Here is a 24170-nt window from a genome sequence, read left to right on the forward strand (position 1 = left end):
TACAAGATCTTGCAATATAGATTACAATATAGTTACCTGTGCTATATAGTCCTTGTGGTCTATCTGTTTAATACATACTAGTGTGTATATGTCGATCTCAAATTCTTAATTTATTTCCTCACCTCTTTCTCCTTTGGTAACAATAAGTTTGTTTTCTATGTTTATGAGTCTATTTCTGTTATATAAATAAGTTCATTTGTATCTTTTTTAGATTCTACATATAAGTGATACCATATGATATTTGTCTTTTTTCTGATTTACTTCATTCAGTATGATAATCTCTGCACCCATCTGTGTTGCTGCAAATGGCATTATTTCATTCTTTTTTATGACTGCATAGTATTCCATTGTGTGTGTGTGTGTGTGTGTGTGTGTGTGTACACATATGTACATACATACATACATACATACATGCCACATCTTTATCTGTTCCTCTGTCAACGAACATTTAGGTTGCTTCCATGTATGACTGCAGTTTTAAAATTCATATCATTATGTTTTGCATCTTGTCTTTGAGGCCTCGTTTAATTGAATTCATATTCTTCCTAAACTATTTATAACGAGAAGCAACTGTTGAGGCTTTCTTCCTGCTCCTTGAGTTTCGTGTTCTTCTGATAGAGAGATGGGGATCAAGAATACAATCACTGTGCTGGCCCATGCCTTTTCTGTCTCTCTCTTTCCCCTCCTTGTTACAGTTTGGGTCGTTTCATGCATTTCTTTTCATTTTGATCATGCATGGGTAGTTCAGGTCACATTTTCTATTTGTTCTGATATAATGAGGATCACTTTTTGACCCATTTGCCATACTGCCAGATGATGCGGTGTTTTCTTTATTTATTTTGTGATCCGTTCATGTTTGTTGTTGCTGTGTGTGTGTGTGTGTGTGTGCCAAGTCACTCAGTCATGTTCGACTCTTTGCGACACTATGGACTGTAGCCCGCCAGGCTTCTTTGTCCGTGGGATTCTCCAGGCAGGAATATTGGAGTGGATTCCCACTTCCTTTTCCAGGAATCTTCCTGACCCAGGGATTGAGCCCTTATCTCCTGTATCTTCTCATTGGCAGGCAGGTTCTTTACCACTAGTGCCACCTGGGAAGCCCCTGTTGTTGCTATAGCCTAATGTAAGAGCCCAAGGAGGGGGAAACCAAACTGAGCTGGAATGTGGTCTTCACTGGGATACCTGGGCTCAGACTTCCTCCTGCTAAGAGTTTGCTAAACGTTCTGCATCACTGTTCACATTGCTTGCTTAAGGTTGGAGGAATGGGTCTGCCAGAGCCAGCCTGCTTTTAATTCATTCCTCTCATCCCTGGTGAATTTCTAGAGGCTTCTTTCCAATCAAGACCAGCTTTACACTTGACTTTCCATCTTTTCACTCATTCCTCTCCTGAAGCGGTTTCTGCTGCTCCTAGAGCAGAAGATAGAGAGGGCCACACACTTTACTTCCTTTTCTGTGTCTTCAGAAATTTGTTTCTTAACTTGATCATGTAGTTCTGAAGTTTAATATGTTAGGTTATGTATCTTTGGATGCTCTTGGTGTAGAATTTTTGCCAGTTTTTAGTAATTGTGTTTTTTAGGGCGCTGTTCATTTTGTTACTTGTTGTGGGAAGAATATTCTGTGATTTAGCTTTCAGCAGTCATCATGACCTGATTGTTTTGCCAGTTAGATGACCACAAACAACCTTTCTAGCTCTAACTGATTCATTTTCTAAGGATTCAGCCAAGATTTCTTCTGTTTGGAAGTAAATTTGCTTATTATTTATTCAACAAACATAAGGAGAAGTATGTTAAGGTCATAGATCACGACTCTGGGAGGCACCGTAGGCCCACCTGCCTCCATCTTCAACAGATGCCCATGCCGATTGGTGGCCTAAGTTTTGGGTCAGAGGAAAGAACTTGGTTTCTGCACCTTCCCTCCGTTGCCATGCAGGCTCCACCAGTTCTCCATATTTTTACATTGTCATGTGCCTAGTCAAGGTTGTTTAGCAGCCCTGTCCAAGAAGGCATCATGCCTGATCCATGAATCAGTCCGTCTAAGACGCCATAAAAGCAATGTGACTTTGCAAACACCACCCAGTCCCTTGGGAGACTTACCGCTTCTGGGATGAAAACTTCATCAGCTCTAGAAACTAGAGCCTCAAACGCCTATGTAATTGCCCTAGTTGGCAGTCTTGCTTGGAATCATCCTTTTTCCATGGCACGGGCTGTGTGAGAATTGAAGGCACTTGGGAATGAGTGGGTTTGGTGTTTGGCTTTAGTCTTTAGTGTGCCTGACACCATGGATGTGTTTTGGGTAACACTCCCCCACTCTTTACAGAGAGAGCTATAGAATTGTTGCCTACTTTCCTGTAACTTTTTCATCTCAACTTCCCTATTTTGTATGACCAGCAGGGGTCTCTGACCTGTGGGCAGGGTGACGTAATCTCAAGCAGTCAAATCTTCCAAAGATTTACAGAATGGAGGGGAAGTCGGTTCCTTTTCCGTCACTTAACATCTCTCTTCCCCCCAACTCCTTTCACGAGAAGGAAACGCATTTTCTCTGCTCCATGGAAACTTGCAGAATCATGATGGGTGAGCTTACTTGTTACTGAAATCTCCCTAGACTTGGCTGTAAGGTTCCTGAGGTCTTATATTTTCTTTCTTCCTTACAGTGAAAGTAGCAACATTATTTGGGGGTAACTAAAAGCAATTTAGATTTTGTGAGTTTTAAGCAAAAGAAGAGAGTTTATTGGGGATCATAGTATCCCTTCCTTGTTCCTTTGGCTTTATAGTTCATTTTTCAATAGTTTCTTTCAATGAATTAAGTGCTGACAAGCCTTTGCCTCTAGGGGATGGTAACATTACCTCAAATTCTCACATACTTTATACAAATACGAGTATCATGTAATTATCTTCTCCTCCTCTGCCTCCTTCTCCTCCGCCTTCAAATCTGGCGACAACTAGTTAATTTTGAAACTGCCAGAGAGATTATTTCAGTGTTACACTGCACCTCTGGGAGAAGAATGGAATTTCATCTTTTTTTCCATATGCTGACTAAAATCTCTTCATTTCAGAGGACAATGATGTCACCAGCTAATGAACAAAATATTTCTTGCTAAACAGATGAGCCCTCCCCTGACTCCTTTGTGAAATAAGGGGGAAAAAAAACCCACAATGTGTTTCCTATTTTATATAGTTACTCTGATAACTCATTAACACTTTTGAAAGTAATTCTAACTTCTTCAAAAAGTGAAACGGATTTTTATGTAAACATAAAGAATAGCACATTAACTGGATGGCTGTGACCGGAAGGCCCCTGCCGTGGCTGGATGGTAATGCCTGGTAATGCTGATATGAAAGCCAATATACTGCCCCTAAGGTAGGGAGTGACCTCAAATGCATCACTCCTTGGACCAGTGGAGGAAGATCAGGCATGTTGGAGGGATTATGAAATCAAGCTTGGAGAAGAGGAGAGCCGTGAAGCTGTTGTTGATCGGTGTCACATGCTGTTTATAAAGGGAATAGCATCAGCTGAGCTCTTCTTTGACTGTCCAGATAGGCAGGCATGTGAGGTCAGTGGGAGCCGTGTAAACAGCGGACTTTTAGGCTCATACAGGAACTTGGAAATGTCCTCAAAGCCATGGTGAGTGCCTGTCCCCTCACTGAAGCATGTCTCAGTTTCCCCAACCAGAAGTGAGTTCACCCATTTCTGAACCCCTGTATCTCTTGGTTCCTCTTGCCCATTTATCACAGTTGACTTATAGTAATCATATGTCTGAATTTCTCTTGGGACCTTCCTACCCCCAGACTTCTAGATTATAACCTTTGTAAGTCCAGGTCAAGCCAGCTTACTCATGTACTTTTGATTCTTTTCCCTTCCTAATGCTTTATTTTTTTTTTAATTTTATTTTATTTTTAAACTTTACAATATTGTATTAGTTTTGCCAAATATCGAAATGAATCCGCCACAGGTATACCCGCTTTAAATCAGTATATCCATCCATTGATTCCAATCAGGAAATATCTATTTATTGTAAATGGAAAAGAATATCGTGATATTCAGTGTTAGCAATTGTGTGCAGAAATAGGTATTCTTTTTATACTCCTTGTGAGAATTTAAAATAATAAAATGTTTCTTATGAGCAAATTAATATGTATCAAAAGACTTAGCAATATGCCCATTATTTACCCATCAATTCAAAAATCGAATCACTTATTCTAAAAAACCCGATGTACTAGACACATTAAAAATTTTATGACACAGTGTTCATCGGAGTATTTTTTATAATGCTGAAAAATTAGAAACATGCAAATGTTCCAATGATTGAGAGCATTATTTAAGTAAATTATAGTAGGTATCTATGACTGAATACCATTGAATCATTAATGCAGTGTTGTATTTTATTTGCTAAATATTTGTTGATGTTGGCAGACGTTCAAAACATATTAATTTTTAAAAAACAGGTTATAAAACAGTTTGAGCAGTGTACATTGAGAACCCCAGTGTTTCTCCAAAGGAAACCCTGAGAGCAACAATGCCTCTCAAAGAGGGTCACAATTATAAGTGGGCACTTTGTTTCCATTTACACCTGTGTTCATGTGAGGGAGGCTTTGAGGGCCCTGATAGTGACTGTAACTGGGGGCTGGAGCCGCTGAAGATCACAAGGTCATTCTTTTTGTGTGTTTATTTTAAAAAAAGTAACAGAGGTGTATTGTGTGTGTGTGTGCATATAGGCACGCACACGAAGAAATAAGCCAAAATGTTACTAATGTTTCTGATTAAGAATATATAAGCATTTTCTTTTTTCCTGTATGTATATTTTCCAAAATTTCTAATGAAAAATAGATCATGTATTAATAGGGATAAACAATAAATGTTGCTGAAATACAGACAGAGAAATGGAGATGACAGTGCTCTTTGTCTTCTTGAAGTTTAGTGAAGGGCTAATAATAATGCGATAACATACTGAGCTCAGTCCCAAGATACTCTGTTGGGCTGCTGTGCAACCACCTGGGATAAGGAAGATGAGGAGGAAGGCCAGGAAGGCTTTCCAGAGGAGGTGACACATGAACTGAATCTTGAAGGAGGAGTAGGAGCTAGGGAAGTAGATGGGGCAGGCAGAGATCATCCCAGAAAGGAACCCACAAGTGCAGAGGTGTGCAGCCACATGAGAGATGGGGTGTCTGAGGTGCTGTGAGGAAGTCGGAGGATGGGAACCAGGTGCTGTGAGTGGCTGTTCCCACATAGTATCCACATAGCTGAGCACAGCATACACAGAAGCTGGAGATGCTCTGACCGTACAGGCCTACATTTCACAGTATGGCTTTTGAACTTTGCTCTGGGGACCTAAAGAGCATTCCCTTAGGGTGGGAGTCAGATGCTCAAATCTGTCCTCTGCAAATTTGCACACCTCTTGTGTGCTGGGTAAGTTCAAGTCCACTACCCAGCGAACAAGACCAGTGATGCTCCTCCTTCGTGAAGTGGATCCGCCCTGTTTCCTTCTTGCTTCCACCGAGAAACTTCCCTGGCTCAGCCTAGTTTTTCAAATATCCTGAGATTTCCTCTAATACAGAGCAAGGGCTGGGAGCTACGGGGCTGGAGAGTCTCAACTTCTTCAAATTGTGCATGGATTATCTGCCAAAGGCCCACCATGGGCACCCTGCATACGTGGCTTTCCACATGAAGTATCTCCATAAATATCTGACTCCTCCTGTGGCCATTTAAAAAGGGTGAGTAAGGAGCAGGAGGCCACTGTGAGGACAAATAGGAGATAGGTCCTATCTTTCACCCGCCTCCCAGAACCTGGCTCATCAGTGCCTGCCTCCTGCAGTCTTACACTGTAGAGGCTTTGCAACCTAACGGGCTCCCCTCCCAGTCAAGTCTCCCTTCATCTTCTCAAGAACCCTAGGGGGCTTGCCACTGCCTATTTTATAAGTGATAGTTCACAAGTGGCTTAAAGGGGACCTCAACCTGTGTCTGCAGGACTCCCGTGTTCTGGCTCCGAGCGCCACTCAGAATCATCTGTGCATCTCAACAACCTGCCCAGACTCAGTCTCAAACGTTGGCCATCATCACTTGCTTTCATGTGTCTTCCTTGCTTTTGCTATCTACACGGGCACCTAAAACAGCAGTTTGTAAGAATTAAAATAGGTCTTGTTTGAATTCCGATCAGCAATAGAGAGAATGCAGATGTAATAAGCACTTATTACCGAGCTCCAGTGGTCAGTTGTATGCAGTTATGTACACCATTTGTAAAAACAACAATACTTTAAGACAAATGTTGTTCAAATGTACGTGGAGGTACACCAAGCCCCATAGAAGTAGAGGGATTTGCTGGAGGACTTGGAAATTAATCCCAGGCTGTCCTAGCTCCAACGTAGAGAAGTATTTCCCCACCATCTTTGGGGCGTACACATTTTCTTAGTTTCCATGAAATGACAGAGAAACTCAAGTGAGACGTCTACTGACAGCCTTACGGAATTCTAAGCACGATGATGCTTGCAGTGTAGTTGTCAGTCTTGGGTGAAGAAAGCCCAGGTAGAGTTAGGGTGGTGCAGGAGGGAAGCCATGAAGCATCCCCATCGTCCTCTTGCCATCTACCATCTGGGAGACCAGGTCATGCAGATCCTTACCCCAGAGGCTGGGAATTGCGAGCATTTGATAAATCCCGGTGTTTGAAGTCTGACATTGGAAAAGCACCTGTCACCATTTATGGTACACGTGGGGTTTCCCAGATGGCGGTGGGAAGGGGGCTTATGTGAAACCAGAGAGGGCGTCAGGGAAACGGCTTTGTGAAATTGGAAAGAGGTAGCCTAGGGAAGAAAGTTCCATAAATGATGAGAGGAGACACTTTTGGGGGGCAGAAGAATTGAGGGAAAGGGAGTTTCGTGAAGAGTACACGTGTGTTTGCTAAGTCGCTTCAGTCATGTCCGACTGTTTGTGACCCTATGGACTGTAGCCCACCAGGCTTCTCTGTCCATGGGATTCTCCAGGCAAGCATACTGGAGTGGGTTGCCATACCCTCCTCCAGGGGATCTTCCTCACCCAGGGATCGAACCTGAGTCTCTTATGTCTTCTGCATTGGCAGACGGGTTCTTTACCACTAGCATCACCTGGGAAATCCTCATGCAGAGTGAGAGAATCGCAAGGCACCCAAGGAAGGAGAACAGGAAAGGTGCCCAGGAAAAGGAGCTGTGGTGGTCAGTGGTACCCCCTGGGATCTCTGCTGTGTGATGATCCAAAAAGAGTTGGGGGTGGGGGGCCCTTGCATAGTGTAAATAAAGATCTGCACGGTGGGAGAGGCACCTAGGAGTGAGCAGTTCAGACTGCAGTGGGAATACATGACTTCCCCAACTGAGTGAATTTAGCCCTGAAAATACAGACATGGCCTGCAACCCATGTCTTGGATTCTTCGTAGGGGTTTTCAGTCCTGCCTTTTGAAATGATATTCTGTTTGAGTAGCAGCATGTGATGTCGCTCCCTAGACAGCCCTGAGAAAATTAAATGACCATCTCGTGACAGAGTCCCCATGCTCAAATTTTAGAATCCAAGAGAACTCAGCTGCTCCGAAACAACTGATCATTGAAATAGTTTGGTAAGACAGTTTTAGAAGCATCAGTGAAGGAGAAACGTCCTACATTTACTCTAGTGGCTAAAACGGAAAGAATAAAAAGCAGGGAGAGAGACAGAAAGTGACAACTTTAGGAGAAAAACCACAATCATAAGTTTTAATTCGGGAGTTTCAAAAATAGCCCTTGGAAGGTGTCTATTTTCAATCGCGACGACTCCCTTCAGGGGGTGTTGAGAAGACTTATCTGCAAAAGAGATCTTTTTTCAGTTCAGTCACTTGTGAGGGTGAGTCCTTGTCCCGGACTTGCTCAGATTCTCGCGTTCTTTTTTTTCTTTCTCTGGAATTCCATAGACAGTAATTAAGGAACTGGAGGCCAGCGGGAGGTCAGGGAGCCTTCGTCAGTGAAAACAGGGATTGTTTGCCACGTACAACACTCCCTTTTTTCCTTGTGGTGAATAGGAGATTTGCTTAGAGCTGATGACTTATGCCTTTCTTACAAGTTATGCAGTGAGCGAGGAACTGGGAGATCAGTCAGCAGGCAGCAAGCGGCTAATTGAAACCAGTGTCTTCACTTTCTTCTTCGGATCGTAAGCTGTCCCGGCGGAGCCTGCCCGATCATGTAACTCCCCGGGAGCATGGTCTGGGAGAGCCTCACCATCACTTTGCGATTACAGAGGGGTCGAGCGGGAGTGAAGAAGCGCTCCAAGTGGGGAGCGGGTGGGGGTCCCTGACACGCTCAGCATCACCCCCGAGGCCTGCTCAATGCCGAAGCCGGTAAGTTTGCTGGACTCATTTCATGCCGGGGGGTGGGGGGGCCTGTGCTTCTGTCACTTCAAGTAAAAGCTTTTCTCATCATTCCTGACTATGGTGCTTCCCCCTTTCCTGGTCAAGTTCCTCTTGATTCTTCCTTCTAGTCCCTTACTTACTTCCCTACCTTGTAACCCAGAGCATTCTTTCCTAGCTTGCTCATTCAAGACTAAGGCATAGGTTTTGTGGGGAGAGCAGTGATTATTATTGAGAATAAAGCAGGATACGAGGTGTTGGGTGTACATGGGTTGGGAGCTTAGTTGCCACTCGCGGAGGCTTTTCACGCGAAGACTTGGCTTCGGGCAGTGTTGCAAACAGCTTTTCTCCTAAAGAAGATCGGTTTCCTTCTCCTAACATGAAGGTTTAGTACCATTGACATCGTGTGAATTTCACAGGCGAATACCTTGCCAATTTCAGAATACTTTTCAGGAGTGCATAAATGTAATGTTCCCTGCGTGGCTCCGGGGGAGATACGTTGATTTAGTCGGGACATGTTTGGAGCTGGGGAAGCAAGCTGAGTGAGTGTGTTTCTGCAGAAGGCGCAGTTGTAATCCTGTGCTCAGCAAGGTCTCCAGCGGTCCCCCAAAGGGTTCTAGTTGGTCCTTGCAAGTTCAGATTAGTCTTTATTACAAGAGGTTACTGCTTTGCCTGCAGGACTCTGCCACGCAGCTTTTGGAAAGCATTTGTTCTAGGGCATCACCGTTTGTGAGAACAGTTTGCTACGAGGTCAGGGGCAAGTGACACATCTGTTACAACCTGCAGTGACAGGCTTCAGTTTGATCAGTAAGGCCATGCTTTCAGTTTGCTCCGGCACACGCATTTTTGTATCTACAGATGCTATTAATTGTGTTCCCTTTTTTTCTGATTATCCTTAATGTAGCTGTGTTATAAAAAGTTCTCCGTGCTGGCTCCGTGTCTTTCCCATTAGAACATTGCAGATGTGTCAAGGACGCACATATTCCAAAAGAAGCTGAGAAAGAGGGAGGCTCCACCCTCTGTTGCAAGCCAAACGGGCCCCATAGTCTCCTCATTCAGCACCCTGGCGGGAGAATGGTGTACTCTCTCTTTAAAGCAACTATAGTTTTGTGCCTTGGCTTGGTCAATTTGTTATGGTTTAAAACTGTGGAGCCAGCTGTCTGCAATCTGATGTAATGTTGCCATGGAAACCAGAAATGAAACACTTAAGCATTCACCACAGAATTACTACATATAGCATTAGCCAAAGTAATTAAAAGTTGAGCCATATGGGCTTTCTGGTGGAAAAATCTGCAAGACGGAGGTTGGAAATCAAATGTTTCTATTTACAATATTGTAAATCCACTTTTCCACATCCTCTGGTGGGATAAATCTATTGCCTTTTCTACTAAAGATTTAGAGGTGAAGGGTTGTATACAGATGATTGAGTTTCCACCTTCTAATTTAGAATCTGGTCAAATTAAGGTTTATTTTAGTACTCTGACCTGGGCCAAGTCAGGGAGGGTAGGCGATACCATCTTGTGTTTGAATGTGTATAAACATATACTGTTATTTTTTTTCTCTTTAGTTTATTTAAAGCCTGGTTTTATAATAGCATTGAGTCTATTTCTTGGAATCAGTCATTCATTTTATATTCAATGCAGATTTCCTTCATCTTCTACAAAGTTCCTCTAAGTATGAGGATTCCTTTATACACACATATCTATTTCTTAATTTTAAAAAACTTAAAAGAGATTCTCACACCTCCATCTCACACGTACATTTCTGGGGGTGTATTTTCTGAATAAAAAGACAAGTCTCTTTTTTCCAACATTTGGGAAGTGGCACATGGTATTTAAAAGAAGAAACATGAAATGAGGAATTTAAGCTTTACTGCCTAGTTTAAAAGAAAAATGCACGCCGTTTACAGAGTCTTTATGTTGAAACAGCTGGAGAGGATTTTTTTAAGGCAAATATTTCACAACTCTTCTTCCTCTGGACCCAGGAGGAAGTGAGAAGTCAACACCTCTCTCAATAAAAAGCATCCTTGGGATATACTGTTTACCTCCAGTGACTTCTGGGCTCACAAAGAGGAGATTTTCTATTTTAAAAATGATAATAATAAGATATACATATATTTCTTGAATGACTGATTTTTTCCTACATTTCTCTTCATATAAGTAGTGCTGCGTCATCTATTTTGTCTAGTATCCCCAAACATGCTACTGCAAAGAAAGTTATTGGTTGCCATGATCTGTGATTTGTCAGTGGCAAATGCCTCCAAACTTTTAATTTTTTTCAAAAATAATTAAAATAATAATTCAAAATTCTGAAGAGTTCTTTCTCAAAAAGTAGATGGAACATGTGAAAGTAATGAAATAAGTACCTGGAATATGTTCTTTTTCACCCCAGTGAATTTGAGAACAGGAAAGTAGGGCTGGTGGGGATGGGGAGGTGTCATTGCCTTTAAATCTGTTGTCCTGGTTTAACTATTTTGATTTCTTCCTGAAAATTTCCTTCTGATAGTGTGTTTCCTACAAGTGATTTGTATCTTTATGACTCAAGATTTTTGTATTATCCCTTTCCAGATCCTCTTTCTCTTTTTACTCCGCTTCCCACCCCTACACACACACTGCCACCAGCAACCCCAAGCTAGGTATGAGTGATATTCATTCTATGATGTAACTTCCCGAATCTTGCTTATGAACAACCTGTGCTTATTTCGGGGTGTCCCAGGTGGTGCTAGTGGTAAAGAACCTGCCTGCCAATGCAGGAGATGTAAGAGACATTGGTTCGATCCCTGCGTTGGGAAGATCCCCTGGAGGAGGGCATGGCAACCCACTCCTTGCCTGGAGAATCCCTTGGACAGAGGAGCCTGGCAGGCTACAGTCCATATCCCGTGGATAGAGGAGCCTGCGGACTACAGTCCATAGGGTCGCAAGAGTCAGACACGACTGAAGCAACTTAGCGCGCGCACACACACACACACATGCTTATTTCATTTCCATGTGACTTCAGAATTTTTAATGTGAGGGTTATAGACAGTCTAGATTTGTAGGTACAGAAACTTTCCATGGTCGAATGTTGACTCTTCTTTTAGAAGTACTTGGCTTTTGAGAGACATTAAGGAGGCAGAATGTTTTTCAGTGTTTATGTGTAATTCCATGCCCTGTGGTTTTGTTCAGGTGCTGATTACCCAGAATGAGGGGTTAACCAAGTTCTCATTCCTCTGGTTGACCAGTCTGACTGTCCCATCATACACCAGCAAGTCATGCAAGAAAAAGTAAAGTTCCAATCAGACAATTATGTAGTAGAAGCTGTATTTATTATTTTATTTTAATGTGTTACCTTTTAAGTTTTAGACCAAATGCATTAAGCATGATGGCCAGCATGCAATGTATCCTCCTTCCACGATTATCTGGGGGCCTAATTTCTACTCTTCATTACCAGCAGTTAACTTTAATTCTGAAATGTGTATGCTACATTTTACCTAGGACCTTTTTTTTTTTTTCTTTTAAAGAAAAATCGGATGTAGATACTGATATACTTCACAGAAGGAAAGTCTGAGAAATACCCCTCTCCCGATGGCTTGCCGTTTCATGGGTTATAATAATTATTCTTTAAGGAGTGAATGGTTTGCTTATAATCTTGCAGGGAGAAAGTACAATGGCTCCAATGCTGGGAACCCCAGGGCCAGGACAGAGGCCAGGAAGTGGGTCGTATATCCCTGACGGAGGGCCAGAGTGCTTACAGAAATATTTGTGGACTCACAGCAGACACTGTTTTTCTGCCTAAGTAATTACTAGAATCCCTACCTCATTTCCTCTTGAACTGTTCTCTGCTCACTCTTGTTTCCCAATTTAGCGTCTATAAAATTGGGATTCGTGAGAGCATTTCTTGGAAGGGGGGAGGTCTCCATATTAGACTCGGGTTCGGAGACGTGGTTTGGTTTTGGTTGGAGGCATGTCTGGTTGGAGGAAACCGAGGGAAGGTTGTTGGCAGGATGCGCGGGGTGAGCTGGAGCGGCTCGGAGTGGCCTGGGCTGTGCCGAGGCTGCGCACTTCCGCCCGGCTCTGCGCCCCCGAGGATGCCGGCGCGCCCGACCCGGGCAGCACGTTCATTGACTTGGAGCCTCCTTTTGCTTTTTCACATTTTGAGCAGATAAAACAGAGGAAACTGCCTGTTGAATGTTGGAGCTGACTTGGAAACGAAAGCCTCATTTTGTTCACAAGGAAAGGATTGTTTTTCGCTTGGGTCATTGCTGCAGAGACTTTTTTTTTTCCCCTCTCTGTAATGTTTGATACTTGAGGGAAAACAGCTGGGCTGAGCATTCTTGAATCACTGCAGAACTGAAATGGGATGCTGGGGAATATGGACTGGACTGTATGGCTAAAAAGGTCAGCTTTTTCCCTTGTCCCTCGTGGAGGAATGCAGGCTCTTTCCCCAGGCTCTCCTTGGGAACTCTTGGAAGGAGCTGGGAGAGGCGGAAGGAGGGATGGGAGACAGTCCCCACAAATGGGACCGAGGATGGCTTTTTGCATCTCTTCCGTTTTCCTGCCCTGCTGTTTTTGATTTTCGGGGAGGACTGGAACAAGTCAACAGAATCTGGGTTTGGAGAAGTAGTCGATGACCACGTTAAACAGCAAGCCCTGATGGGCCAGGCAGAGGAGAGGCTGGTCCAAAGCACAGCACTGTAACTGGAATCACAGGGCTGCCTAGGGAGCGTCCTTGCAGAGCTCTCTCAAAGAGGACGGGGAGTTCATTGAGACAAATGCACCCCAGGCCGGGCCAGGCCATCAGTGTGTGTGGGGGTGCCTAGGACCTAATTCTCCACCAAATTAGACCTTAAAATGATGGTACGTGTCTCTCTATGAACCTGTTGGGCGGCTTTGTTGGTGCCCCAAGTTCAGCTGCAGAGCTGCCAGAGTTCAAACTGGCCGTGAGGCAGAGCTCCGCCCAGCAATTATCTGATTAACTTTTCCTTTGTTTCTTTGCCAGTCAAGAGAACAGTCGGAGGATGAGACGGAGGAGTCGGTGAAGTTTAAGAGGTTACACAAGCTGGTAAACTCCACTCGCAGAGTGAGAAAGAAACTCATCAGGGTGGAAGAAATGAAAAAGCCCAGCACAGAAGGTAACAAAGCAAACTCCGCCCTACTTATTCCAAAGCAAGTCATCTGGGGTCCATCTCTCAGTAGAAAATACAAAAGTGGAAAAATGGGTTCTGGCTGAGGCTGGCAGAGGGGGAATTTGGGGTTGCAGAGGGGGAATTTGGGGTTGCATGTGAGCAAGGCAGCACTGAGTACCTTCTGGAATGTAGGATCCTGGCTTTCCGGCGGCTTAGTTATTTAAATATTACAAAGATGGGGAGTGGCTAGTGTATGGCAATGAATTCTTCTCAAGATGTGGTCCAGCTTTCATTTGGACCTCATACCATTTTATATAAACTTTTATTTTAGAACACCTTCTGAGTTTGAGCCTTGGCTCCTAAAGGACTGTGGTTCTCACCCAGTGAATTTAGTCCAAATTTAATATATCCCCACCTCAAACAAACATCTAACAAACAAGGCACTTCATGTCCTTTCAGATCTCTGAGGGATGATTTCTTCTTCCTGTTAACGATCTCAAGTCTCAGTTCCAAAGAGGCTTTAAGGACCTCCCATTCTAAGTGCTCTAAGAGCCAGGTTCCTGGCCAAGCCACTCATCAGACGAAGCCATAATGTCAAAAGGGACATGAACTTGGATTTATTGTATTGAATAGTTAACCTTTAAAGTGTAATTATGACAGTTTAAATCTCAACCATGTCTGTCTTTCTTATTGTTAGTGAAGTGCATTTGCAGCAGCTTGTAAAAGTCTCCCCAAAAGTTACAAGAGTAAGATTTCCGGTTTGGGAAACAATTAGTGATTGAAAGAAATGCTAGAAAGAATTTTTTATTCTTTTTAAAAGCACGTGACTTGTTAAAATGTCACACTGACATTGTGGGGAAGTTCAAAATTTTAACATGTAGATTTAAAGAACGCTATTGTAGAGGCCCTTCTGTTGTACCTAAGTCAAATCGCACCTTGGAGGGAACTGAATTCCCCTTTATTTACATAGATGAGGATTTCTGTTGCTGTTTTTGGCGTTTTGAAATTTTTTGTTTGATGTAATTATTTATTGGTTTTAATCCTCTGGAGGAATATTGAAGGCCAGGGGGTTACTATGGGAAAGTGGAGATTGAAGGGAAAGGGGAAAGAGACAAGGGAAGCAGGGAAAGAGGCACTCTCTGCTTTATAGCCAGTTTCTTAAACTTAGAGTTCTGTTTAATTCCAGGGTTGCATCTGGGTGTCTTTTGCATGGTAATTCCAGGTGTGGTGCTGTTTACATTTGGCTGTTTTAATACCTGCCTGTCTGTCATGGTTCCACAGAACAGAACACACCGTCTGACTTCCTCTCCCGTGGCAGGTCTACTGAAATCACACACAGTGTCGTTTGGTAATTTTAAGTAGGAACATATGGAATTGCCATCATTCAGCCTTGGGAGCATCTCATTTTAAAACAAACCTCATGCATAGTTGCCAAAATTAAATCTCGTCTATCATGCATAAATTGGTGGGTCTTGTCCACAAGTGAGATAAATGGGTGAAGTACGTGGTCCCGTGCCTACCACCCCGGAGCCCCTTTGCACGTGATAGTTGTGTGTGTTGGGGCTTAGAAAAGCACAGAAATATTCTCACTTGTGTGTTTATGTCAGAATCAATCGATTCAGCTATCTCTGAGAGGCGTAGTTGAGAAAAAGGGAAAGTGTACCAAAAGAGGTCGCTATAGGGTAAAAGGTAATAACTCTATGGACTTTTAGCATAGAGTTTTGATTCATCTGGGCATGAATTAGATGTCATAGATGGAAGATGGATTTGGTGAGTTTAATCCCAAGTGGCAGTTCTGGGGTCCAGCATCTGGGGTGCCATTGACCAGGCTTGCCGCTGTCACCAGGAGAGGCCCCAGGTGTGTGTACAGCTCAGGACATCCGCTGCAGGCTGCCCCCAACACCACCATGCTAGATTGGAACTCTTCCATGCTCTGCATGGTAGAACACTTTCTCATTAGCAAGAGAGCTTGTGCTGGTACAGAGAGGCCACCTGGGCACCTTCTTTGCAAAGCTGGAGAGATTCATAGTCCCCACAATCCCTCCTTCCACCCCTGGACCTTCAAAGAGTTGATCCTTTTGATTTCCACATGCCTGTGCCAATACTAAGTTGTCTGAATAATAACAAGCATTTCCTGAGAGCCTTCCGTGTGCCAGCCGCTTTCCTAAACACTTCACAGATTTTATTGTAATATGTCATCTTACAGCTCCTTGTAATATGTCATCTTCAGAATACTCACCAGAGGCAGACACTGATGCTGCCCTCATTTGTGAAATGAGGAAACTCAGATGGACACAGCGAGGGGAAGTAATGTACTCATGGTCACCGAGCCAGCTGGACAGAGCCCTGGAATTAAGTCTGAGCAGCCTGACTCCTGTAGATCGTGGGTGCACTCTCTGCTCCCACCCCATCTCTCACTCTCCAGCTCTGGAGTCTTGGAAAAGCCCAGAGAGTTACAATTCATCACTCAGGCTTACTCTTGTAACTAGAGTAGCGAGTCCTTATCTGGTGCGTGGGTGACCCCAGACAATATGACATTGCAGGCCAGGGTAGTGCCCTTTATCCAGTCATTTCTATGTCGTTTCCCTTCCTTCATTACTCCAGTTCACCTGTAACCTGCTAATGAATCACTAGCTTTTGTACAGTGTTGTTGAGCATACAAAGTACCTTTACCTATCTCTTTTCATTTAATTTTATCCTCTCAATATCCTTATAATAGATATTACTACAATAGGTAGGCCTTGGGAATTACCTGGTGGTCCAGTGACTAGGACTTGGCACTTTTTCACTGCTATGGTCCAGGTTGAATCCCTGGTCGGGGAACTAAGATCCTACCAGCTTCATGGCATGGCCATTAAAATAAAATAAATACAGTTAGGCATTATTACAGGTGAGGAAACAGACTCAGAGAGATGAAGTAGTTGTCCACAGTGGTGGAGACGGTGAGTGGCATGACCAGAGCTAGAATCTGTGTTTTTGGCTTTAAGTCATCTCATACCTACCTCCGATCAAAATGACCTACTCTCATCTCAGCTGAGCAAGAAGCCACTCGTACACCAGGTGATGATGAAGTTGAGCACATCTTGATTGCTGTTCTTCCCGTATGATAGTTGTACTTTCAAGTCAGAGGTGAATGGGAGAGGTAACACCCTAAACCCCAAGGACCCCAGTGTGGACTGGGATTTCAGGCCTTGGGTCTGGCAAGGATGGAAGAACCCCGACCACATGGGACTGCCCATAGCTCAGGCTAAGGTGTCCTCTTTGGAATTGTTTGCCCTGTTTCCCGGCAAACTCTTCACCAGATGCTGACGTGCCAGAACCAGGAAGTGGAGCTACTTATGTCATGGGCATGTGTGAACCAGCTGGTTCCAAATTCATATGTGACACGGAAGTATTGGACTCTCTGATGACAACCCCAAATACAGACTCTAGAAAATTTCCAGAACAGTTCTGACTGATAGGTCCTTAACGTCCCCAAATCTCCTTAAGACCTTAAGGACCTTTGCACACCTCCATGGACACTTGGGCTAAATGTGAAGTCATGATCCGTTATTGGACTGTTTTTAGGGAGAAGTCTGCTGTTGGGCTGCCCCTGTCCCCAGGCTGTGCCTTTCAACCCGATCACTTCACCCCTGGAAGTGGAGGGTAGATTGTATCTGGAAGAGGCTGCTGTATTTTACTTCCAGCAACATATGGCCGCTTGGTCTCTAGTCCATATTCGTCAGGTGTCCTGAAGAGGGAACAGGAAGCATTCTAGTCTGATCAGTGTGCATCAGAACCATAGCCCTGGGTTTTAAACTTCCTTGAAAGATCCAAGAATAATTCTCGAGTGAATATATTTGTGCTGCAGATTGTGGAGAACTTTGAACTGGATATGTTTTTAGTCTCTCTCTCCCCACCACTATCTCCTTGACCTCAAAGTCAGTCTTGGGCTGTATTTAATAGCAGCAGTGCTTTTTTTCTCTTTATATTTGTAACTGTAATTCCCATCAGTTGGAAAAATTAAGAAATTTCTGGAACTTTAAAAGCCTATTACCAGTCACTCATCTTACCCCACTCTGGAGAGAGCTGTCCTTTTCCTTTATCACTGACATTTAGCCACACACTGGCACCCTCGTCCCAGCTGGTATATTTAGTGCCATCCTTCTGTTCCAAGGAACTTGGTATTTTTTCCTCTTCACAGTTCAGCTGGCAGGAAGCCGCAGTGCTCAAAAGTTTCCTTATATCGATAATTAAAGGGACAAGAGCCAGTTAGGATCACTACACCCAGAGTTTGACCTACTTCTTTTCTCACATCTGTTCACATAACACATGCAGAAAAGAACTCGGTTTTCCTGCCAGCAAGTCCAAACCTTTCCACTGGGCTCTGAAAGGCTTGGCTGGATACCTGGCTCCAGTGAAGGCTTCAAGAGCTGAATCCTTGAGACGAAATGGAACACTCCATGAGGCTGCCTGCGTGTCCAGGCCCTTAAACGCCCTTGCTGCTTTGTAGCAGGGCCTGCGTCGATGGGAATGCCTGGCTTGGATTGTCCAGTTCCCCAGCTTTTAGTGTTCAGCCTATCAAGCAGGGACCATTTGTCAGTTGTGTTTGCAGGCTGTGACCCTTTATGGTGCTTCTTCACCCTAACTTCTCCCTTGGTGATTTAATTACTTAAATGGCACGTGTACCAATAAAAAAAACCACTGTCAGCCACATGGCATTCATCACACTCTGACTGTAAAAAGCCAACCGGATCAACAGGAGCACCTTTCAGAAGGAAGAATGACTCTGATTCTTACCTTCCGAGTACCGTACTGACAAACTGGGGAGGATAATGATCGTTAAATCCTAAAGAATATTGTGTTATGGATGGGTTTAGAGTTTCCAAGTGGCATTTTTAATAGGTCTGTAAAGGTGTTTGGTCTACAAAGACACTGAGAGGAGGAGGAGGGGGAGAAAACACATCTGAAACCTTTTAACATTAACCTTGCATGAAACCATTTATTTGCTCAGTTTATTTTCTTTTTTATATGCATTTATGTAAGTGGGAACCAGGTTTATGGGAGGTAAGTGATTGTGGAAGCAGGTTGTGCTGGCTGGATGGACTAGCTGCTTTTTTGTGGGGGCTGGGGGATCTAAAGACAAGACTGTGAAAGAATGCAAGGGTGTGTTGACAGGAGCCCCTGACCGTGTGTGTATGTGTGTGTTTCCCTCCAGGCGGGGAGGAACAGGTGTTTGAGAATTCCCCGGTCCCAGATGAAAGGTCCGCCCTGTACTCCGGCGTGCACAAGAAGCCCTTTTTCTTTGATGCTTCTCCTGAGAAACCCCCAGAAGATGACTCAGACTCTCTCACCACTGCTCCATCGTCCAGTAGCCTGGACACCTGGGGTGCCGGCCGCAAATTGGTCAAAACCTTCAGCAAAGGAGAGAGCCGGGGCCTGATCAAGCCCCCCAAGAAGATGGGGACGTTCTTCTCGTACCCGGAAGACGACAAGGCCCAGAAGGTGTCCCGCTCCCTCACCGAGGGGGAGATGAAGAAGGGGCTTGGGTCCCTGAGCCACGGGGTAAGTACCGATGGTCTCTGCTTCTATGACAGCCACCGTCGGCGACACCACCTCCTGGCATCTCTGGAGGAGGTGCAGAGTGTCCGGAAGCAGATCCGCTTGAAGAAGACGGACGCTAATCACTCGTGTTCCAGAGCTTTCCTCTGCCAGCGCCCCTCCAGGAAGGGCGTCCACAGTGCCACCTGCGACCTGCAGCTGCTCCGGCAGAAACCCAAAGGGGGCGGGGGCTGCGGCGGCCCTGGCAGGAGGGCACGCGGGCGCCCCACGGTCAGCGAGTTCAATGTCACCTACGTGGTGGAGCGCAGCCTGTACAGCCACCTGAACCTGACCCAGCTAGTGCGTCCTGCCTCGGACAGGACCCTGAGCAAGGCCGAGAAGCAGGACCTGAGGCGGTGCTTGCTGGAGGAGGAGGAGGAGGCCAAGAGGAAGTGGGCCGCCACGGTGGACCGCTGTACTAAGAGGGTTCTCTTGAGAATCCACCAGAAGTCCGTGAGTCACCCAGACGGTCCCAGGATGGCCTTGTCATTTCTGTGACGTTCAGTCAAGCATTATGGCCTCTCTTGCCGGGAGCCTGGCTCCCTCCCTCTCTTCTGGTCCCTCGCTCCATCACCTCCATTCCTAACCCTACTTCTCTTAAAGGAATGGCTCCTCCCTTCTTTCTCATCTGCCCTCTTGCCAGCTGAAGCTGTTGGATTTTTAATGCAAGTCGCTCAGTCGTGTTTGACTCTTTGCGACGCCATGCACTGACCATACAGTCCGTGGGATCCTTCAGGCCAGAATCCCGGAGTGGGTGGCCGTTCTCTTCTCCAGGGGAATCTTCCTAACCCAGGGATCAAACTCTAGTCTCCCGCATTGCAGGCTGAGCCACCAGGGAAGCCTTAAAACCTAAACATTGAAACTGATTCAGAGAAGGGCTCTCAGAGTACAGGGTGGGGTTTGGCCTTCTAGAAGTGGCTGCCTTGAGTCCCAGCCATCCTGTCACTTGACCGCAAGAAGCTGATTCAAAACAGAAGGACGTTTTGCCCTACAAGGAGGTGTCTCTTCTCCAGTTAATGAGAACAATAAGAACTAGCTCACAGCAGATTGGCATCACCGTGCTCACCAATTTAAAAAACATTGTGAAATACATTTATGTCTGGGGGACAAAGGGAAAGTTCTCCAATCTAAAAGGAAAGAAAAATTAGGGCTCTTTTGTTTTACTTAAGTATATTTGATGTGATTATCTTTCTAAACAAAAGGGCCTTCCACTGCCCCATATATTCTTCTGTACCTAGCAAGGAATAAGGTACTGACTTTCAAATAAGAAAATGGTCTTCAATTTCATTACTGAATTGAGACTTGGTGAAATTTATTTTTAGGGTAAGACTTAGATTGAACTGGAGAATATAAGTATTTCCCCCTGGAAATTACCACTCAACTTTTAGTTTGCACAAGAGCCTATATAAAACGACACAGGATGAGGCTGAACTGTGGGCTTGTGGCCCCTGGCGCCCTGCTTAATCCACGTGGGGCTGCTTGCTGGCCTATCCCCTTTCGAAGGTCTGAAGGAATAGACTGTGTTGCTGCCCCCATGGTGGCTTCTCCCAGAGTTCTTCACATTTGTAAGATGTACTTCCCAGGGTGGTTACTGTAATCTAAATTCATTCAATCAAGTTCTGCTTTTGTGGTCAGTGCCATCCTTGTAGAATGCTTACATCCGTACCAGCCCTTAGGTCTTCCAAATATCCCCACATGTTGACTTTCTCATTAGGTCTCACTTTCCATTTTTTTTTCACCTTCTTGTAAATCTTGCAACACTTTTAATGTTATCAGTAATAGCTTTTGCTCTGGTTCTTTGTCTTGGCAGCAGTTGTGGTTGGTTTTGTTTTTGTTGTAAAGTAATAGTTCTTTGTTACTATTTCTTGTTATCACCCCTTCAGTTCTGACCCACAGATCTTTTGGAAAATACTTGTGGCCACCTAGTCTTGGTATAATTTGTTGTGTGTTTTTGTTTGTTTTTACCTTCAGAGGTGTTCTACCTAGTTTACTTGCCTCCGTACCTTGACAGATCAGATCCACTTCTCTGTGAATGGATGGCTCACCCCTGTGAGTTTAAATCAGATAAAATGGAGGAGTTTTGCAACTGACTTGAGTTGCTCGCTCATATATATCCCTTATATTATTTATATTGCGAATGATACAACGTCCTCAGAACCTTCTCTTTAGAAGTTGTATTTCTAAGATTTGTGCCATTGGCGGGCCCATGATTAATTCTTCATTGACGTTGAGTAGGGACACTTGGACAAGCTTGTTTTTGTGTACTGACTCCGCCACTTGTAAAAGTGGCACTCTGTAACCTCTGTGCCCAGCATCAACCTGATACTGGGTATTTTTTTGAAATACTGTGAGCTTGAGGCAGTACTGGACAGTTCTGATACTTGCTGAAATACGTGTTCAGTGCTAAATTAGAAATTTGAACATACTGTTTCTTGTCGTTGTACAATCAAGAAAACACAATTTAATTATTCAGAGAACATAGGGGAGTATTCGTGTTTTTGTTTTTCTGTTGTCTTTGGCCATGCTGTGTGGCATATGGAGTCTTAGTTCCCCGACCTGGGATCAAACCCATGCCCCCTGTGGTAGAAGCACAGGCTTTCACCCCTGTTGTTAAATATTTTAACAACAGAAGAGGGGTTTTCGTTTTTGTTTTTAAGAGGTTAAGATAAGTTCTTTGCTTGGTTCACTTAAGCCTTTTCCATTCTTCTTGTCATATCTCTCTTTCATTTTATTCAAAAGTATACTTTCCTTTACTCTTCAACCTTAATCTTTTTGTCTTTCAAAATATGCCATATTTGCTTGATGAAACCTCAGGGAAATGACAATGCTTTGTACTCACTGGAAACGGTCATTTGTCTTGCTTTTTATTTGGTCATTCAATTTTGTTTGGGGGAACAGACATGCATGACATTTTGCAATTTTGTCCATTTAAAAAAAAAAATCCAACCTCCCCCCAAAACATGTTTTCAACTGCATGACCATTCCATTGACTGGCTCTCCTCATCCACAAGCATCTATCTAAAATTTTCTTGTAATTTCTGTACAGGAGATGTTTGAACTTGAAAAGCTTCATGTAAGCTTTATTTATGTAGACCACTGAAGTCAAAGATTGGTTTACTTTCTGTTACTCTTCTGTTTTCTGTGTTGAAAGAGTACTGCTTCAAGAACTACTTGATCTAATAGAAAAGGTTACAGATTAGTTCAAGCAGTGCTGTTAAATTTGGTTCATCCTTCATACAGAAGAATCAGTTCCAAATATCTTAGCCTATCACTGGGAGAAGTTTTAGTTGGCAGTTAAGAAAACCAGTCTACTCCTTCCTCTGTACTTCTTATTTTAGGGAAAAATGCATGCAGCAGGCTTATAAAGACAGAAATAAGCTTCTAATTTATTGCAGTTATAGTTTCCACATAAATTCTTTGTCAGTTACTTCACGTGCATCAGAAATAACATGCCGGGCTCCAGTGGTGCAGTCAGCATTGGAATTCAAAGCAGGGGGGCACGAGGGACATAAAATGATGAGGCATCTGGACGCCATACTGCGTCTGTGGAGCCCCGAGTCACAGGAAAGCGACTGGGATAAAATGACTGCCTTTGCAGAAATGAGAAAATGTATTTGGCACTATACGCTGGAAAGGGAAAGTTAAAGTTAAAAGTCAGCCTTGAGAGATGGTCATGACATTGCTTGCAGATGAGGGGGTTTGGTGATGATTTTGTTTACAGAGGTATTGTGTCTTTTTATAGAATAGATATAGGTCTGAGTAAGTTGTAAGGGAAATCACATTGTCCATTGATATTCATATAAAATGAAAGTAATGTCTATTGGCAGTCGTGTCTATAGTAGACTATTTAAAACGGCAGCCATAGCTTTGATGAAGGAGAACAGTTATGTGCCATCCTGGATGTTGGTTATCCTGAAATGCCTCCTGTAGCACTTTCTTCTCCCGGCCTTTCTTTCTGTCATACCAGCTCTCGCTCACTTATGGGTCCATTCTTAGGATTGCTGTAGTTTTACAGTTGAAGATCCCAGAATATAAGGCTCAGAACTAAGCTCTAGTTCTTTACTCACGTATTTAGAATGTCAACTAAATCTCGACCTCAGTACAACAGTTGCCAGGACAAGCTACCGTATTCTCAGTGTGGTGTTGATGGTCGATGGTTCAGTCATTCAGCCGTGTCCAATTCTTTGAGATCCTATGTACTGTAGCCCACCAGGGTCTTCTGTCCATGGGATTCTCTAGACAAGAATATTGGAGGGAGTTGCCATTCAGCCGTGTCCAGTTCTTTGAGATCCTATGTACTGTAGCCCACTAGGCTCTTCTGTCCATGGGATTCTCTAGACAAGAATACTGGAGGGAGTTGCCATTTCCTTCTCCAGGGGCTCTTCCCAAACCAGGGATTAAACCCATGTCTCCTGTATTGCAGGCAGATTCTTTACTGCTGAGCCACTAGGGAGTGTCTGCTTTGTGCCAGACAGTATGCTAAAAGTCTCAAATATAGGATATAGAGAGTATTTTACTTATGAAGAAACCAGAGCTCAGAGAGTTTAAGTACTTTACCTGTGGTCACACAGAAAGTTAAGTGGTAGAACTGGGATTTGGATCCATATCATTGTGATTCCAAAACTCTAGGCATTTTCCTTCCTGGATGTTCCCACTTGCTCAGTTCAGTTAATATATACCTGAAAGTGAAAGTTGTTCAGTCGTGTCCAGCTCTTTGCAACCCCATGGACTACACAGTCCATGGAATACTCCAGGCCAGAATACCGGAGTGGGTAGCCTGTCCTTTCTCCAGCGAATCTTCCCGACCCAGGAATTGAACCGGGGTCTCCTACCTTGCAGGCGGATTCTTTACCAACTGAGCTGCCAGGGAAGCTGCAGAATATATACCTGAGGTGTATTTATTTTCAGTAAGCAATGTTTATAGGATACATTGTGCTTTTCTGTTCATTTCTTCCATTTAATAGCTGTTAATTGGAGTTCTCAGAGAAACAAGTAATACAAAACATTGGTACCCAAATCTGTTATTCAGATTTTATTACCAATTGCTTTAGAAGATAATAGATTGTAACAAAAATTAGTATGCTTTGAGTTTCTCCTTTTTCTTAGATTTGGGGGTTGCAGGGGGTAGGGGTAGAGATGGGGATGCTTGTGCTGGAA

The 24170-nt window shown here is 43.9% G+C and overlaps 1 protein-coding gene across 4 annotated transcripts in view; it reads left to right on the plus strand.

Moving 5' to 3' along the window:
- The window catches only part of SASH1 (SAM and SH3 domain containing 1), a 264186-nt gene that overhangs the window by 213321 nt on the left and 26695 nt on the right, over nt 1–24170 (plus strand). For 2 of the 4 annotated variants that reach the window (XM_070376836.1, XM_070376835.1), the window contains exons 9-10: nt 13307–13439; nt 18631–18977. In XM_070376836.1, the coding sequence (XP_070232937.1) occupies nt 13307–13439; nt 18631–18977 (480 nt within the window). Of the gene's footprint in view, nt 1–7838; nt 8321–12500; nt 12706–13306; nt 13440–18630; nt 18978–24170 lie in introns of those variants that run through there. The other 2 variants (XM_070376837.1, XM_070376838.1) reach the window with 2 other exon arrangements.

Source organism: Bos mutus, chromosome 9, assembly GCF_027580195.1.
Source record: "Bos mutus isolate GX-2022 chromosome 9, NWIPB_WYAK_1.1, whole genome shotgun sequence".
In the NCBI taxonomy this organism is placed as follows: domain Eukaryota; kingdom Metazoa; phylum Chordata; class Mammalia; order Artiodactyla; family Bovidae; genus Bos; species Bos mutus.